The 19885-nt window shown below is 38.1% G+C and overlaps 2 protein-coding genes across 2 annotated transcripts in view; both read left to right on the top strand.

Moving 5' to 3' along the window:
• The first annotated feature begins 232 nt into the window (after positions 1-232).
• On the top strand, positions 233-4335 carry LOC118428231 (chromatin complexes subunit BAP18-like). Its single transcript, XM_035838239.1, has 6 exons — positions 233-420; positions 977-1074; positions 1719-1826; positions 2311-2495; positions 3007-3138; positions 3838-4335. Exons 1-6 carry the CDS (start codon positions 394-396, stop codon positions 3891-3893), a joined length of 606 nt encoding a protein of 201 aa, XP_035694132.1. The 5' UTR covers positions 233-393; the 3' UTR covers positions 3894-4335.
• A 1054-nt stretch (positions 4336-5389) lies between these two features.
• The window catches only part of LOC118427524 (filamin-C-like), a 38351-nt gene continuing 23855 nt past the window's right edge, over positions 5390-19885 (top strand). The window contains exons 1-11 of the mRNA XM_035837361.1: positions 5390-6583; positions 8624-8851; positions 9312-9444; positions 10027-10164; positions 12431-12604; positions 13055-13195; positions 13545-13625; positions 13911-14048; positions 14609-14782; positions 17693-17839; positions 18278-18358. Coding sequence (XP_035693254.1) covers positions 8651-8851; positions 9312-9444; positions 10027-10164; positions 12431-12604; positions 13055-13195; positions 13545-13625; positions 13911-14048; positions 14609-14782; positions 17693-17839; positions 18278-18358 — 1408 coding nt within the window. The 5' untranslated portion in view covers positions 5390-6583; positions 8624-8650. The remainder of the gene's footprint in view (positions 6584-8623; positions 8852-9311; positions 9445-10026; positions 10165-12430; positions 12605-13054; positions 13196-13544; positions 13626-13910; positions 14049-14608; positions 14783-17692; positions 17840-18277; positions 18359-19885) is intronic.

The raw sequence follows: 19885 nt of genomic DNA, 5'->3' as shown, positions 1-19885 counted from the left end.
TATTTTCAGTCATAAATCTTTATATATAGAATTATTATTATAGAAGCCCCTATATCAAAGTTAACTCGCCCATATAGGTCACTAGCGGTCAACTTGTGAAGAGATTACAAGATACATGTCTTTAAACTTCCTTAGCCACACACAGTAGAATTTGAAAACTTATTTGAACATATAAAGAAATAATGTAACTGCTTAACTATTCGCTCTGTGAGTATTGTCTTTGGTACTGTAAAAACCATAAAATTATTTTTACCTCCTTTGTCAAAGTCGACTAGCCCAACAGGGTCAATGGGGTCAATTTGAGGCGCGAAAGTGTTTTTGTGTGATTTTTGGGAAAACATTCGGAGTAAAACTCGTTTTTCCTCGTTCTTTGCAACAGAAAGCATTCACAATATGAATCCTGCATCAACGAATGTTAAGGTGAGAGTTTCATTGTTCAGTCGCTCCTGTAGCTCTTTGATATTGACATCCATGTGAAATGTTTTCTTTGTTGCCCCCCTCCCCCACAGTATACTATATACTTGCTACCGCATACCGACATCCGACTAAATATCATACTGGATCAAACAATACCAAATAGTTTAAGGTTTAGGAGACTTGAATTCGCATTGTATCTATTTGAAAATCCATCAAAATTTTCAATATTTCATTAATTACTGCAATGCAAATACTTAGTAACGTGTATTCAACAAGACAAATTATAACTTGATACGAACAATTCACACACTGGAAGACCTGCTCAATTTATTTGGTACACCAGCCATTTGTGCCAGAAAATGTTACAGTCCTTAGAAAGAAACGTTAAGCTATTGTCCACTGTTAACTGTGCGTGTCGGAAAGAGCTAGGGAAATTTCCCCGGTACAATGAACCTCGGTGTAAATACTGTACATAGTCTCTGTCACTACCAGTGGAGGACTAGTTCTTCAGTATGCTAAAACTGGATCAAGATCACTTTGCTTTTTTTTGTCCCCTCAGGTGAGTGAGATATTTATGGCAGCAGGCCAGGCCTTCTCTAAGCTGGGTGAGATGTGTATGCAGCTCCACCCTGCAGCAGCAGAGGCATCACCTTCCAGGTGGGTACAAAACAAACTATAGCATATTTCCTAGTACAATGTGGTGTTTAAGTGGCTACTTGTGGGCTAGTGGACACTAGATGTAACGGTCGATTCCTGGCACTCCTGGCTGGATACTGTGTCCTTTGGAAAGACATTTTACATGTTTATGGAAGGAGAGATGTGCTCTGCCTTCCAATACTGTGACTGTGTAACTGTGGCCTAAATACAGTGGATAACAACCCACTGCTCATACAGCCTATGGGGTTACCTTTTCCCTTTTAACCTAGTATAACCAAATGTTCAATGGAAGGGAGCTAAGTAATATAGTGAGGAAATTTTTATTTCAATAATACAGAGTGTAGAACTTACTAGAAGTATGTTTTTAGATGTATTTTTACTCAACAGATCTGTTAACTTAAAGGTAAATATAAGACAACATGGAAAATACCATCAGCTTATGTCAGAATCTGTGGAAGATTTGTCAATTTGAAAAACTGAAAATAGATAGTTTATATGTAGGTACAGAATGCTATATTGTAACATATGCTAGTTCGTAGCTGGAATTAGAACTAATGGTTCTATGCAACAGACACAGTATTGAGACATTGTTATAAGTGTACATTTAAAGACTTTGTCATCTTGTGTTTTCTTAAATCCATCAGTGGGAGCACCAAGTGGACGGATGAAGAGATAGAGATGCTGAGGACCTCAGTGGCAAGGTTTGGAGAGGACCTGAACAAGATCAGCGAACATATCAAGACAAGAACAGTGTAAGCGAGCGCCCAACACATTGATTCTGTCCTTTGACCAGGGTTCTAGCCAGCACCCATCCTTTTGTCCTTTGACGGATTTTTTCCTAGGACAGACAAAAATTTTGCCCATTCTGTCCTCTGTGATGGACAAAATCAACATGTGATGATAAGAAAATGAAATTTTGCCAAGATCTCCAGAAATTTAGCACGGATACCTCTGAATTAAGCTGAGCCTACTTTAGTAACAAATATTGCCTCAAAAATGCAGCAAATAGTGTTTCAGAGGGTCTAGATTTCAAGACCCCAAAGATCATTGCACCTTCAGTGCTCGACAGGATTTCCATTCAAAATCCAGTGGATGGGGAAAAATCAGGCTGGCTAGAACACTGCCTTTGACCCTTCCAGATTCCTAATCTAGAAATCATTCTCATCTCTAAATGTTAGATCCATAGATTAAATTACATATTGTCAAAATGATTGACAGCTGTCACAAATGTTTCAGGGCACAGATTAAACAGGCTTTAAAAAAGAAGACGTTTGAAGAAAGTGGTGTTCCTTACAAGCCTCCTGTGGAACAGAAGTCTCCCAAGAAAGGAGGGGGTTTGCAGACTGCTGCAATAGCCGCCGGTCCAACAGCTACCACTACCCCCTCACGATCAGAGCCTCCAGCTAAGAGACAAAGAACGGGTATGAACAATGAAGTACTATGTTAATATGTGTAAAGATATAAATAACATTTTGTTTGAACAAAGCATAATTGAATTAATAATTAAAAAAAAAATCTTTCTTATCTCAGTTTTAGGCCACATTGATTTGATTATATGGATGACATCCTCTGGGTACTGCGGATGAGACCGTGCGAATAAAAAAAGTTTGGCTCCCCAAAGAATGTCTTCACTATGAAATCTAAGTGGCCAGGAAAGTTCAACAAATGACGAAACAATGAAACATGCAGAGTATGGAACAATGGATTCTTTACTTTTGTTATTTTTTATGTCTTCTTTGACCATGGCATTTACATTGGCAATTTATAATAGTAGTATATGTTTTCCAATATATATATATATATTCTTAATCTATGGCGTGTATTTGCTCATTTTGCAACTGCATTTTACAAATTTTAAACAAATAATCTCATGCACTTACACTCACAGCTAGAATTTGACATAATCATCTGCAATAACAACTGTCTTTCCAGATGTTCCATACCAACAGTACCATGAGTCAGACAATAACGACACCCTGGTGGACATAGAGGGTCTGGAGGGAACATCTTCAGAGTCACCCATTAAACATGACATCAACTTAGGAGTAGCACAGTCAGAACAAGGTAAGGGCAGACATTGTAAATTTTGTATGTCCTTCATAGTATTCATAAACTTTATTCTTCGACAGTTGTACACAGTACTTCTTTTAAAAATGAATGACTACATGTGTTTGTATTTTGTATTTTATATGTACGTAGTTTAAGCATGTTCCAGATGTCAATTTCTCTCCTCCGTTATGATTTTAACACCTTCGATTTTAAACATTGTGAGTTAGCAACTTATTCAGATCGTGTCTCTATGTACGTGAAATCTGCTACGCTAATAAATTCTTGATTGATTGATGATTGATTAATGTATGGCAACAATATATAATATACACATACTAGTATTTGATTTACTGAATTTCAACCTGACAGGCAATGGAAAATATACTCAAATCTTGAGTTCACTCTAGAATCCTTCAAGTATTTTATACTTGCCCAAGATTTTGCTACATTCACATACTTTCACTTGTATGGATATCTTGAAAATAAAGAGCTATACCCCGGTATTGGGTTATGTGTGTACAGTATTGCTATGACTCAATCTTTGCACATCTTACCCCATTTTATGTTCATTCCTTATTTTATCCTCCTATAAGCCACTATTCCTCATCTTTTATTTTCTAGTCTATATATTGATTAAGATGATTCAATCCCCCTCTATAGGTTAAAATGGAATCTTCCTAAATACATGATATTTTTTTGTCTTTTCTCCTGCAGATCAGTTGAGTCTGGACTCAGGACTGATGATGTCACACAGTGTACCCCTCTCATAAGGAAACCTTTATTCACATTTTATACTACTTACAACATAGCTTTAGTTACTGTATTTTGTATCTATAAAATTATATGTATTTGTATGATGGACTTTTACAAAATATGAAGGTAGTGTTTTGTAGAAATATGCAAAGGTATTGGATTTAAAAGATCCAGTTAACTGTAAGAAGAGCTAAGAATGTTGTTAGTGGCTTTTGGTTTGCCTTTTATTTTTATTTTTATGACAGTCACTATAGAAATATTGATACCACTAATCTAAGATGCATGGAATCCATGCAAATGTACATGTAGTTAATGTTCAACAAGGACTAGCATTTGACTTTAATGCTAGGGTGTAGAGAATGGTACTATACATCTAGAAGCAAAGCACAAGTCTCTTTTGATGTGACTTAAGTGAACAGGTACCTTCAATATCAGTTTAATATAAACAACAACATTCCACTTTGGGCTATCTTTTTTGTAGTTCTTTCCAGCACTTTAACATTGATATTACTTTAGTAAATTACTTAGGAATATGAGACTTGTGACCTTAGCTGAGCAGAATAGTATTGTTGAAATCTTGATATTCTAATGTGTAACTCTAATAGGTAAGAGATCTACTAAGTAACCCTGCCCATTGCCATGTGAGCTCGAGCCACATTCTGTTGACCTGTACAGGTAGAATTTACATAGTCTTTGTATAAAACAAACTCTGCCTTCCTGGGCTGTAACTGGCCCCTCCCCACAGAGGCTGGGTGGATGTTGGGTGGGCTGCTATAAGCAATATTTAATCAGGCTAGAGTTTAGAGGGTTGATTCCTAGACTCAAAGTCTGGAATAGGTTAAAGCCATTCTAAACTGGAAGTAGCCTGTGTGCTCTGATCAAATTTTATCTTTCTAAACTCAGAATTACATTTAAACTTTTGATGGTTCGGTAAAGGGCTGACAAGCCCTCACCTTTACCTTCCAAAATCCTACTCTGAAAACAGCTAAGGGACTTGTGGCCCTGTATAATATATGTGGCAGTAGATATAAGAACGATAAAAATGATATCAACAGATAGATGCCCACCTAAACCTACAGTAAATGCCTTTTGAGTTTGGTATTTTTATGGAGTTTTCTATGAAGGATCACCACAAAAATGAAACCATTGTGAAAATTTCAAGAGTAACTTGTGAAGTTATAAAGAGATGTGCAAAACTCATATAAACAGTCAACATATTGAAATTTGATACTTGAACGAAGTTCCCATTCTAAAGTTGATACACGCTACTAGTATTCTCCAAGCAGATCTTGCCGGGGCATAAGATAGTATCATATGCTGGTGAAGGAGTTTAGCCGGCAGAGGGGTTTAGTTCTATCCTCTGCCGGCTAAACTTTCCCATCTTATGATACTATCTAATGCCACGGCAAGATCTGCTTGGAGATTAGCATGTAGTGTCTTTTACAAAGAAAATGCCACAGATTAAAATTCATATAGGTAAAAATTCATATTTGAAAATGTCTCCAGATTATGCTTTAAAATTCCTTGGCTTTGCACAAGATTTTTGAGACATTTTCCCTCTGTTCTATTCATATTTACCAGTAAGTACTATTCAGACTTACTACACTCCTCTTTCCTTCCGAATTCCTTCTAACGGTACGCTATTCATCACTATTGGCAACCATTCCAATAACAACCCATTCTTCTTGTCTCCTTTAAACTCACGCCCTAAAGTCACGACCGATGGTATTTAAAGTCTGCTCACGTACAAACAGAGCCTCTGGAAAGCAGCTAGTAGTATAATTGCGACTATACCATCTGTACCCTTTTTCATCAAGGCACTCTGAGGGTGTTTATGAGAGTTTTTTTGTTCATTGCGATCACGTTTTGGGTGATTCCAAGTTGTTAATCTTGAACGGAAGAGAGCGTGAGTTCAAAGAGAGTCAAAACGACACCCCCGTATTTACAACATGCTTGGTTTACCTCCGAGGGAGGGGTCGAGTTAAAGGACATCTCAGCTAGCGTCGACTCTTCGGTTGGAGAATCTATAGCTCCTACCGACTCAAGCTTCAGTGTCAAGACTTCTACTTAACACGCAACGAGACGTCTTCGATGAAAGCAACGCTTTCTTGGAACACTTCTTTGATTTCTACTTCGATGCATTTTGCGGGATCTTGCGCTAAGTCTACCAACCCCCTTTGTCGTTGGAGTGCAGCTTATTCTGATTTTGATAGTAGACCAAAACTTTCTGAATGATTGCCAAGTCGTACGTGTACCCTAGCTGATAGGATTAACCATGTTTATCGAAGTGTGCTGCAAAGTTAAAGAGCTGTGCACTAGACTGTTGTCAACAAGCTAGCTGAGGAGAATCCACCCAGGAGGTCCTGGCAGCCTCTGTCGACGGAGCACAGATTACGTTTTAAAAGGAGTCGCCATTTGTCTCATTTTCCCAGGGCACTGAACCTCACCGATTCTGCACAATTACTGTCCTTTTTTGTGTCGTATTTTCTTCACAACATCTTAATCCTGTGGAAGGATTCTGGTTTGAAGCGGTTTTGCTGTATTGATAGCCAATGAGATTGACTTTGGCCACGTTTTTTGAGGACGCAGTTTGCCCGTATCCAGGAGTCTCGCAGCACGACGGAAAGAATTCCACCTCCACATGACGTCTCTAATGTAGGCAGCCACAACATTTGCGTGTCCCCAAACGGGTCCTTCATAAAGAGAGGTAAATGATCATTGCTTTGTTAACATTGATACCATCTGTTTATAACATGACAGTCATTTAGTAATTAGAGACAATACGTCTTTACGCGGACATTAGATAATGGTAGATAGATTATCACTAAATCGTAGAACTTACACCTTATAACGTGTATTTTTGTGCACGGAAACTTTGAATACAGCATAGTTAGACTGAGAGGATCTCAACATGATGGGTGATACTTAAAAGACTTTTAGGATCTTTTTTAATGTATGGCGGCAATAATGCTCCGTTAATCGAATCTCAAAACAGTGATTGCAAAAGAAATATGTTCGTACCATGTAACGTTACTGTTACAATATTCCATGTGTTCGTAATACAGATACATCAAACATTTTTTCTCTCACTTTTAGGTCGAGAATTTAGAAATCTGGCATTAGCTGAATCCTGGTCTGACTATTTGACCTTGTCTGAAATGTAAGGTTACCAGTTGACCTACTGTCTGTACTGAGTGCAATATATTATGTCAGGGTGACTAGATTTATAGGTGAAACTTCAAACAAAATACCATATTTTGATATTTTCAGTGTCATATACCGACAACCACATGTATATTTCTGTCAATGTGTCAGCAAGTACATTTTAAGGTAAAACAAGAAAGTTTTGCTTCTATTTCTATAAAATGCCTGCGTGTGAAAATGTTTCAGAAACATCTTCTTCACCAAAGAAAGATAAGAAAACTGCTCTTTTTCTTGTATTTTCGCCTAAATTTTCTTCCTGCAAGAATACTCTTTCTTCGAATTGTAGTATTCAAGATTGCTGAGCAAATTAGAAATACGATGGTTGTCAACATATTTAGCGTCCAGACCACAAGCCGACTGCGTGGAATTCTAAAGAGCTGTCGAACAAAGCGGCCGTGGCTTGGAATGTGACTCTTACTATACTGGTGGGGTCGTTTTGTTGTTTTGGGAACGCTTGTGTGACAAAACGTTTCAGGGGAAAGAGGGAGGTATGCCGCGAGTCAGACTGTACGGGTAAATACTTTATAGCAAATAAGTAGTTTCATATTGATATGTGCATGTATAAAAGCCCCAGTATTTAATTTCGGATAACAATTTCAACTAATATTTTGGTTAGGAATGACATTTATTCGTTATTCTACATATCTAGTGTCTAAAATCACGCATACACATCATCATCATGTGGAATAGTCTGAGGGATAACTTGAGGCAGGCACCTTCAGTCTTTCGTTTAGGAACTTGGCTCGACGAGAAATTATGTAGCTATGGACTATGAGATGGACTGATATTATGTTGAATACGAAAATGTCTATGGAATGTTGAATTGTATCTTTTATGTACTACATTGTATTTAGAAGGTATTTAGACCTCTGACCTCCTCCACCCTTGAAATCTTGAAAAACTGCTTAGGCCGATGATGTACCAAGGTTAAATAAAGGTTAAAAAAACATCTTAGTGTCTAAAACGTTTATAGAATTGTCTGCAGTGGACGTACAAGGTAGAATTGATAGCTCCTCCGACGAAACTATTTATTCTTCAGTCAACTATGATATGCTCGCGGTCGATGCGTGTAACAGGAAGTGATTTCAACTTCTCTACTTTCTTGCATGCTAAGACTTTACCGATTTCAATTTTTTTTTCTACCCTGTAAGGAATGTATATTGTTCAACAATATTGTTGCTATCAAACCTTTCTACTTCCAAAAGTTCGAATGTTACGATATTGTTGCACTGTGAAATGAGGGTTGGTCGCATTAGTTTTGAAGTCAAAACTTTACCCGCTATAAATATAGCATCAGCATAAGAAGTGTATGTATGTTACAATGAATTTGAAATTTGATGATCATGACCTTCCCCACACGGGAAGAGCAATTATGACGTCAGTGGAAGTTCAAAGATCAATTTGCATATCTAAGGTCATTTTCCCGTTGAATGTATGTTGGGGCTCCCTGTCAGTATAACTCTTATCATTTGCGAGCGTACGCGATGTTTTATACGTAGCGCCAGAAATACCTATTTTGTAAGAATAATATTTTCTTTAACAGAAACTACAGGAAGAATCTTAGCAGAGGATGGACTGTATGTATGATGGAAACCATGCCAACTACAATAGCGCTTATCACAATGCCTCCACCCTGGACGCCACGGCGAGGTCAAAGATTATCGCCACGGCAACCAGAGTCAGACGAGACAAAGACGATCCTGACATCACCGTTCTGGTGGCGGGAAACGGTGTGAACGTAGCCAGGGTTCACATGCCTGCAGATGTTAGGGTGGGGATTTCTGCCTTTCCCAAATACATTATCGTTGATATTTTCACACATGATACTAAATGATATAGACATTATAGTGACTGTTACGTAACCTGCGATGATAATTGTTAAGCTAAATGTGGATCCAAATAAAGTCAAAGTCAAAGATAATGATTCATGTACTCATGTAACAAAATAACCACGGAGCAACTAATGATAAGCTGTAGAGATGTAGGATATGTAAGGAAAAGACGGCGTGGCTTTCAGGTATTAGACAGACATTCTTTAAAAATTAAAAGAAATAACATTTTATAACGTTATACTGTGTTACTAGTTTCTTGCGCAAAAATACTGCCAGTGCGTAGTACTAGTAATGGCAAATATTGTATTGAATCGCATTTTTACGCTTGGTAACCGCAAAACTTTATTTACGTTTTCTGTACCTGGATTTCATAAACTTGTGCTGTATGTTGTGATACAGGTGACGCCGCTAGGTGTCGTGACTGGCGCCATAACCGTGGTAGCGGTCGGTCCTTACGGCAACAAGGCGCACTGCACCCTGGTCAAACAGAAACCAGGCCATTATCATGGGACTTATACACCAACCATTGTAGGTGAGCAAACACCGTTAATATGGTTCTACAGAAAACCGTAGCAAAGAAATGGCAATATACAGTTGTAACGTTACCTAAAAAGAATGACAACCTCTCTACTTTATTGTTGTTATGACAAGCACATACATATAAGCCTGCGGATACCATCCGGAAAGTAGTTCGCTCCGACGTTTATACAGTTTATACTATACTAAATACAGTCGCTTCTAGCTTTGACATTTATTATAAACTATGAACAGTCGCTTCTCTGCTGTTCAGAAGCGAACATTGGAGCGAACTACTATCCGGATGGTACACTGGCTACTTACATATACCATCCATTTCAAGAAAATGTATAAGATTTTTTACGTGACCTGACAACTACCCTGCTGGTTTGTTTAGGACAGAAAGATAGCATATATAAAGTTACATACACTGATGTCACAATTGAATCACGTGACGCAGATGAAATGTACAAATCAAATTTACTTGACACTTTCGAGGTTTAATCATCCAACATGGCGGACAATACTTACGTCATAGTCACGTGAGTGCAAATGTGCAATACTGGAATACCTCTTATGTACGAAAACTATTTTCCAGGAAGCTGGCTTGTATCAATCCGGATCGACGGAAACGCGGTTCCGGGAAAGAAGTTCACCTGCAATGTGTACGATCCCCGCAAGGTGAAGGTGTTCGACACCCAGCCGGGAATTCTGGGAAGGTTGTGTACCTTTGGAGGTGAGGGCCGCAGCCAAGTGTTGAACTCCAAATGTGTCAGGTCAAATTAGATCACTTTGCTAATTCATGCGGCTCTTCTGGCTTTAGCTACACATGGCATTTGTAGGGTTCATAGTTCAGATTAAGACAAACATCAGCACACTTGCAAAAAAAAGAGAATGAAAGAAAATTTTTGACATCTCAGCGGCACTACTGGAATATCATACGATAAAATCATCTATTTGGTGAGAATAACGGATATTCACATTAAAACGACCAAAAACGGTAAGACCCCCCCCCCCCCCCGTACAATTCCCCCCCCCCCCGTACAATTCGTACCTAACGATGTACCTAACGCACTAACTAGACTGTACACGTGCATATAGACTGTATTAAATCTTAAATATGCCACAAAATTGCATATTGTGCATAGCGTTATGCTTTTCCTCGCGCGACCAGTCACTGACAATATGATATTATATACTTCCATTTCATCTAATCATTTTTCCCAAAATATTGTTCATTTGATATACAGAGCGATAAATGTATATTACTATCTCTTCGCCTCTTGCGGTTTCTAGGAAGGTATGCAGTTACAAACAAATGAGTATCCTACAAGCCGTTACCATAGCAACGACCTTTGCCATACAGTCCTACCAAGACGATACGTTGAGCTGTACACACCCTTAGTAGCAAACCAGAGTTGATTCGCTAGGGGGGATAGCACGTACCAATTTTGAATTGCAGCATGCCGTTATAACCGTTATATTTTGAAATTAACGTTACACAATTCCCTCTCAGTTTAAACTCGAAAGCAATTGACATACACGTATGTGTATACATGTGCGGACTATCTTGTATTAATTCAATGCGCATGTGCTATACAGGCATTTATTAATATCTTCCGTCCTACTTTAAGACATACACAATGAACGTAAAACACATCTTTAATCTGATCACCCGGTACCTGTCAATTATGATCCTAATATAGACGTCGTATCCAAGAATAGCAGGGTAGCTCCACCCACTATGAATCACGGTCTATTGTCTGCTCGGTTTACCGATATTTTCCGCTAAACAAAACCATTGTTTACACTTAAAGGTCAGCGGTCTCGTTTGTCACTCCCGTGTCATATTGACGGGGAAACCCTTTCATGAAAGGTTGTCAGAAAACCCTGGTGCTCCGCATTTTCCTAACATTTCGATGTCTTCCTCGCTGCAAACGGACGTTGCTTCAGCTCCTCGTACGAACGTGAGACATGTCGGTAGCCGTTTCGTTTTCACTCGGCTGAAAGTAAGTTGGAATCCCGAGAGAGCTCTATAAATATCACGGCGGATATTTGGGCGTGATTTTATGGTGAAATTATGAAGGTAAGAGCCGTTACCCTTGGCTACGCGTCATCCTTTGAGCGAAATGTCGTCTGCAATTTTTTCGTTTGCAGAAACGCTAAGAATATTTCATTTTAAGGCTGCAACTTGTCTACAAATTTCAGGTGTACGTTGCATACACCATTCCTCATTGTCTAGTACTTCAGTTTTGATTTATGTATCGCTATATCTATTATGTCGGCTTTGTACTACTTTTAGCCACAGCGCAAGACGTACACTACTATATCTCACTATATAAGACAAGTAGATATTTCTGTAATGATTTTCACTGACTGTACGTTGTAGTTCAACCAATCGGATTCTGTATGCAGAAAGAAATTTTCGTTAACTTTGCACGTTTTCACGATAGTTTCCTTTAATGCTGAGCTATAATCACTGGTAGCGATCATTTGCCTAAATGTCAACAAAAGACTTTCATACTCACAAGCATCACAAAATGTATTTCATTCATTCTGTGTTCTTACTTTTCGTGATTTCAAGTTATCTGTAATTGATTGTTGCTTATGATAGTTTCTAAGAGACAACGGGTTTTCGGCTAAATGCTACGTACTCCCTTAAATCTCATATTAGTCAACATGAATACGATACATATACATATAGTATTAGTTGTAAACGGCTTATTGTTTTTTTACTATGCCCATATACATGTAGTAATGTTGTCGACATATCATTAAACTGACCAAGTACAGTTTCCGAATTGTGAAAATAAGATAACTGTTTCAATGAACTTCTTAAAAATTGCAATATTGATTGTTAAGAGTATCATAGATATGAAATTATTATGATGTGCACTGTATACTATGTATAAGGCAAATATAGAAACAAACTGTGTATGTGTAAAACATTAATGACAGAAGAAACGTGACCAGAGTGACCAGACATGATGTTTGTTTTGCAGTCAACACACGGGAGGCAGGGGAGGGTGACCTCTCCGTGGTGGTGATCTCTCCCAAGGGGCGGATCGCAAGTCGCGTGCGCAACGAAGGTCTCGGCAAATATCGCGTGAGCTTCTCACCGGAAGTCGTTGGGATGCACAAAGTTTTTGTCAACTACAACGGAGATGAGATTGCAGGTGATTTTGGAAGATTTTATTGCTCTTTAAAGACCTTTAAAACCTTCAATTTTTGTCTTTTTGCTTGCGTGAAGTGTGTTCACGTTTGTTCCCAATGGCTCGGGTCCAAGTTTGTTCACAGGCTGAGTTGTAACCGGTGACTGGCAGAATACAAAGGTTGCAGCATTTGAATTTCTTCTGCAGCTTGTTTGCCTGCGTAATGTGTGTTCACGTTCGTTTCCAATGGCCCGGGTCCAAGTTTGTTTCCAGGCTGATTTGTAACAGGGGACTGGTAGGATGCAAAGGTTGAGTTTGAGAAGTCAGCAACCCAAAGAAAGGGATGTGCCAAAATTGGAGCGTACGAGTGAAATGGAACTGATAGCGTTTGTTTTCTAGGAATATCCAAAATTATGGAGGTATCAGATATTCTTGTTCAGTAAAGAATCTAAATTTGATATTGTTGTCCTTCAGAGTCCCCGTTTCAAATCGAAGTGGGGAACACCAGTGCCATATCTGCCCACGGGAAGGGCTTACAGAGATGTCGTGCAGGGTCAAGGTCAACCTTCAAGATCAAAGGCTGCAGTGGCGGTGACATCAAGGTTACGATAACAGGTAAAGTCCTCTTACCTATTTGAAAAAAACCCAGAGTGTTTTCCCTCTGGCCTTGTGTCAAGCTACTTGCACACAATTTCTGATTGGCTGAAGAACGAAGAAGCTTAGTGGCAAGGCCTTGTGTACAGCCCAGCCTTTCCCAACCTTTATGGGGGAGAAAGAACATGTCAGCGAAAACAATATGTTTTCTCCGTTGGGAAAACGTAAATATGAGAGAAAGTTTATTTGCAAGTTCATGCCCGTAGGCTAATAACGGATACAGTTTGATAGCCTCACCTGCACATGTACTGATGACTGAATGATTGGTCAAAATAGTCCTAACGTTTGTCATGTCTAATTTTGTACGAAGGTCCCAGTGGAGCCACCGTGCCCAACATCACTAACGTGTCCGGAGGAAACTACGTCTGCGAGTTCACACCATTTGAAGCAGGTAACGTGCCGTTCTTAAGCCTTCTAAACATCTAGAAATAAGAAATACGTGCTCTTACGTACATAAAGCATCTAAAAGCTCCTGTAATTTTTCGTGCATTTGCAAATTTTAAGGTTTGTTTTCCCTGCCATTGCCGTTGCCATTGCCATTGCCTTTGCCATTGCCATTACCAATGATACGACTTAGACCCCATTCATAAAGAAAAATAAACGAGAATTGTGTCCGCTTCTAAAATGCTACTACTAGGAGCTTTTACATTTGGTTGACTTTTCTTTCAAACTCCAGGTGACCATGAAGTTGATGTGCAGTACAACGGAGAGTCGATAGAGGGCTGCCCAGCTACCATCCAGGTGTATGATCCCAGAGCTGTGGTAATTCACGGTGTGGACGATGGGGTGGTCGGGCAGCAATGTCTTTTCCAGAGTATGTAATTTTTTTTATTGCCTGTCTGTCACCAAGTTACGAAGATGATAAATTTCTCATCATGTAAACTTTTCTGAAGAGGTAAAAGAATCATATTTGCATGATTTACATGTTATAATGTGCGTCATGTATTGTACGAATCATAGTAGTAATTAAATGTATCACTAAAGCTAAAATAAATTTAAAACGATATGTAGCTTCACCCCAAGGGAGTTAAGTATTGTCCCATTTTTCTCCATTTCTTTCTCAACATCTATCTACTACCTCTATCTCTTTACGTTTTTGTGTACAAGAAGGGGTTAAGTCTGCCTTCTTTGTCACACTGATAAAATGGATTTTGAAAACCTAACTATAACAACAAAAATATATCTGTTTTTTTTTCTTCAATGATTTTACACACAATACGTTGGAGAAAGAGGATAAACCTGTTAAGTTGCCACTTTTGTAGATGCCCGAGTTTGTCAAAAGTCAGATCATCTGCAAACGTTACACTGTATTGTTGAAATTATACGAATAGTCTAGGAAATTATACGAAAAGTTTAAATGTATTGTTGTTGCAGTTGATGTGTCCCAGGCCGGAGCAGGTGATGTACAGATTAAGATCCTGAACCATGGCCGCCCGGTCAAATGGAAACTGTCCTCCATTGAACCCAACAAGCTCAACGTGTCATTCATCCCGGAGAGGGCGGGGCCTCATGACGTCACAGTCACTTTCGAAAATGACACTGTCCCAGGTGAGCTTTGGACCATTACATAATATATTATGACAATCTTTGGGAGGGGGTTATTACTCATAACGTTTAGAATTAGAACTGTTTTCGTTTCCTTGCTTAACAATTTTTCTGTAAACTTAGTTGTTTTACGCACTAGTTTTAATTCTAGTGTGACTACGTTGCATGCGCATTTTATATCTCATATCAATTTTTTTATAAAGTAATGTGTAGTTTTTCATAATTTTTAATCATAACCATGTTGTTTTGTAAATTTAACAAATATGGTTTACTGTCATTTTGTGTTACGTTTTTTTTTCGTGATACTTAACTTTTGTTACAACCATTATATCTATCATGAGTTCACTTATGTATGTTTGGTTTCACTATCTGACCTGATATTTTCCCTATGTAATATGTTTCTGAATACAATATACTTAATTCGGTTTATTTGATTTCTGCTGCAACATTAGTTCGTTGGGTGACCAACATATGAGATTTCAAGCTTGCCTTGCACAGTTGTTATTATCATTACCATATTCGGTTATTGTATTTACTAGTTATGTACAAAATAACCAAAGGCAAATAAACAACCTTTATAAAAGCCACAGTGCCCACAAAGTCCTGAATGTTTTATTCTCAGACAGAAAAAAAAACTTCAGAGAGTGCCACAATTCAGCTGTATAATATCTGCACTAGAGTTTGGATGCTTGCTGAATACGGTATGCAATTATTGCTAACATATGATTTAATGGCATCAGATCTCTTAAACTTCAGCTTTAAACTTTTTATTGTCACATAGCTACGAAAGGTTCAACAATACAATGGCATTCTATATGCTGTGAAGAAATAATAAACCATGTATGAATGCATTAGTTACATTAGATTTACAGTAATGCTCCGATCAAATGAAACTGTTATGGTTTATTAATAACTATACGGCAGGTTATTCACTGAGCACATGACCTTACTTTAGGTTCTAGATCCTCAATCAAAATCCTTCTGACCTCAGAATTTATACCATTATGATGTGGCTGGATTCCGTGGCATGGTACAGGGAAAGTCACTTTGCCCCCCTCCCCCTTGGGAGAGAATTCCGTGTGGGTTAGAGTACATTGTGACGTCCGCGAACAACGTAGGGTTGGTTTTTCATCGTTATGTTGGTGAGGCAGAGAGAACGGACGACTCATGCTGAGACGGGTGCTTTTAGTTCATCTAGGTAGGTGACTACAAATTTGATTGATAGCCAAACAACACCTCTTCTTTGCCTAGTGGCATAATTAGAGTCATTTGTAATTACGACTCACAATACAGATGGCTATTACAGTTTGGAGCCTGTTGCCATTCGCTGGTGCGTATCTTGACGTAAGTCTGTGGTATTTGTTAATGTCGGTGGTTGGGCTAAACATATATCAATTCCTGTTGAAATCTATGTAATGCAATCCATCCCAGCTAAAATATGAATTCTTTAGGTTTTCATATACATTAATAAACCTTGAGTAATTACGCTCGTGGGGTGTTAAGTGTCTTCATTAGTTCATATCACGGAAATCTGTTTTTTGAATATTAATTCACATCTATGCACTCGCACGTGGGATATTTCCTCGACTATTTTGCGAAATTCCAAATAAGCTTAACCTTTAATTTCATCGTACAAAATGTACATTTTGAATGGAATTTACCCGATTCCTGAGTATTTTCTCTCATTGACTTCAAAATATCGGTAGTAGCTTTTATTATGCGTCTCTTTGGCAGTAATGATAGTATGACTCAACAGATACAGTACAGTTTGACGTATGAAAAATCTCTTAAACATTACATTATGATTACTATTATATCCAGCCAAGACGTTGTGATGACTGCTGGCCACTTTATAACTGTCCGAGCACCTAAAATTACAAAGAAACTATGCGGTCTGTTTTGTGTCTACGTGATAACAGGTGATAAATCATGGAACACGCATCACGCCAAGGTCAAGAACCCCGCCGTGACTTCATGCAACATGAGAACTTGATTACATACTCGTTTGTGTATGTTTGAAAATTGATACCATTGACAATAACAGATACAGTTTGCAATCTGTTGCTGAAATATCACTTAGTAAACGATTGTATGGGTGGTCCACGCCTCTAACGACGTTGTTGTCAGTTCATGGTAGTTTACTTAGCGCTTTTTTTTGTTTCGACGCCCTTGTCCATTTTGATCAGAGAAGGATATTAATGTCCAGACACTTTTCATGTATTTTTCATGAAGCTATATAATTTTTTGGGTCAGTACCTTAAGAGGGTTCCCTTTGTTGTGACAATTCACTGATAGTTAAGACGTGAATGTTTAAGTGACCAAAATGTGACAGCCAAAGAATGGTCTCTGTTGATGATGTTCAAGATAACGATCTTAATGGAGATCGGATGACACTTTCGATGATGATGATTATGATGATTTCGCCTCTAGCTATAGTTGGGAATCTTTGCCTATATGGTTCTCATAGCCAAACCAAAATAAGATGATGACGATAAATTTATCTATGTGTTTACAATGACGATCCTGACATTGTTGATAATATGACGATGATCAAGAGTGGCAGTGGCAGCAACAGCAATGTTTGCCACGGCCATCGTGGTGATGGCGAAACTAGTAATAACGACGATAACAAAAATGCCTATGTTGACATATTTGATATGACATGGGTAAGGGACTGATAATGATGATAAGATAGATAATAGTTTATGCTGATAATGACAATGATGACGTTGCAGATCATAAATGTCGGTCATAAATAAGAGTACTGATACTGATGGTTACAGTGAATACAAGTTTAAATGTGATGACGTTGAAAATTATGTATTGTATACTAGTATTTGTCATGATAAATGAATTCAAGTATGATATAGCGAGATAGGTGATAATGACAACAGTTCCCCTCTCTCCTCCTAGGATGTCCGTTCCGCTGCAATGTGATCGACCCGAGCCGTGTGACGCCCATCAAGCACCAGCCCCGCGTGGCCACGGCAGGCCGCCTGACCAACTTCACGGTCACCACACGTGACGCGGGGGAGGGCAACACCACCTTCATCATCACAGGTCAGAAAAAACAATTTCGCAAATTTCATCATTTTATAGTTTTGTATAACAGAAGCTTATCTAAACATAAGCTGGAAGATGGATTCTAAATTGCATTTACTCGATTCAAAACAAAAGTTTAATGTAAACGTTTGCCTCCAGCTATTGCTATTCTACAGTACTGCAACCTTCTTCAGCTGACAGAAGTCACATCTAGAACACGTGACTTCTTAATGGGTCAAAGGTTATCGGAAGTCTATCCCGTCCCCCAACTAGATGATGGATGATTGGTCCAAAAGCATATTTGTGCTGTCCATGGAAGTGTGAACTACGTGACATTTTGATATTGGTTCCCATAATATTTCATGATGTAGCTGACGCCTTTACACTATGTAATATTTTAAATTGCACCGTTTAAAGTTATGAGAAAATGTTTACTTTTCAACTATCTTATATCAGACCCGTTCGGAAGTGTGATACCGTGCCGAGTGGAGAACGAACGGCATGAAGTTAGGGCACACTGGACACCGTCAGATGTCGGTAAGTACTAAGTAGAGCCAATTAAAATTTGAAATTAGTATTGGTCTCATCAAATGCATGTATAACTAGCTGATAAGGCAAAAAAGAAACTAACACCAATGCAAATTCGAACCTTGATAAAATTTAACAGTATCTGTGCATTCGTTTATAATAATATATGAGGCAGCTATGTTAAGAGATGATTTTGCAACAAGTTTGTCGCTAGCACATAGTCGAAGGTGATAAATTCCACATGAAAATGATAGATATGATAAATATACTGATATCAGGAACTAGTTTTTACAGTGCACTACATTTGAAATATACATCCAGTTAGTTTCCAAGATTTGACTTTATCTAGTTTAAGGTAATGGAAAATGTAAAGTTAACCGAAAGAATTAAACTACAGAGTTGATTCAAAATGACGTTACTCAATAAAGACATATAGTGAACAAATATCGTGGGAGACTAAATAAAAAAAAAAGGTTTTAAAAAATGACTACTAACGTTCTTGAGTAAACACAACTTGTTACATATTATTGTTAGTGGGAATCACCTAGATTTATGACATTGTCAAGAAGAGCTGGTATGTGTAATGGAATTTCTCTTATTCTTTTTTAATAGTATTGATTGTCAATTAATCATCCCAGGGGTCATTTTGGACAATCCCTTTGAGCTACATTTTTTATTTAGGGCTTCCTGCAATTTGTCCACACACTGGTCACAAACAAAAAGGCATCCATAAATTTGTCATAATCTAGAATACATTTCTTCAGGCGTGCTCATTTTCATTGTCTGCTTCCATTGTGCAGTTTTATGCTTTTAAATACCTGTACCTTATTTTTGGAATACGTTATTGGAAGGGTTCATATATAGGGTTATAATTCATTATTTGGATGTGGAAAATCACAGACAACATAGACAAAATGCACCACTATGAATGTTAATTAAGATAGTAAAACTCTGAAGGTCATTAGCAAACTGTAAACAACAGAGTACCATACTGTTTAGTTTCTTGTAACACTTTTCCAATTGTATATTTTTTAACGTAACGACTTATGCTGTAGTATAAGAATATGGTTACACTTACAGTACATGCTTTTCTTGTCCTACGATATCAACAAATTAGATATTATTGATCAGTTAATGAAGCTTACCCATCCAGGTAAACAATATTCAAATACAATTCAATCCCTACCACTAGATAAAAAACGGAAATTCATTTCCGGACGTTTCGAGTGACATCCATCACTCTTTTTAAGCGTCGCTAGAATGTCCTGGCAGAACAATTCAACACAAGTACAGCTAACTAGAAAATAATGGTTGAACATGTCATTTTACTAACTCCTAAGATCTCCTAAGGATCGACTTCTATGCAAATGTCACTCAAATGTAAATCATGTTATAGTTCTATATGTTAAGACAATAATACCATGGGAAAAGTTATTGTCCTTTGTGATGCAAAGCGGGGACCCATGTACATTCTTTGCTTTTTACTTCAAGTTTTGACAATTTGAGTTCATGATGGTTGACACTATAAAAACGTCT

This window comes from Branchiostoma floridae, chromosome 12, assembly GCF_000003815.2.
Source record: "Branchiostoma floridae strain S238N-H82 chromosome 12, Bfl_VNyyK, whole genome shotgun sequence".
Classification (NCBI taxonomy): Eukaryota; Metazoa; Chordata; class Leptocardii; order Amphioxiformes; family Branchiostomatidae; genus Branchiostoma; species Branchiostoma floridae.
The sequence above is the reverse complement of the archived record's forward strand: the minus strand, read 5'-3'. Positions and strand labels throughout refer to the sequence as shown.

What these genes read in the sequence shown, in the direction of transcription:
- LOC118428231 (XM_035838239.1), top strand. Translation starts at nt 394, where the DNA reads ATGAATCCTGCATCAACGAATGTTAAG. An exon ending in GCAGAGGCATCACCTTCCAG is followed by an intron (nt 1,075 to 1,718) that starts GTGGGTACAAAA and finishes TAAATCCATCAG; the next exon opens with TGGGAGCACCAAGTGGACGG. An exon ending in AGTAGCACAGTCAGAACAAG is followed by an intron (nt 3,139 to 3,837) that starts GTAAGGGCAGAC and finishes TTTCTCCTGCAG; the next exon opens with ATCAGTTGAGTCTGGACTCA.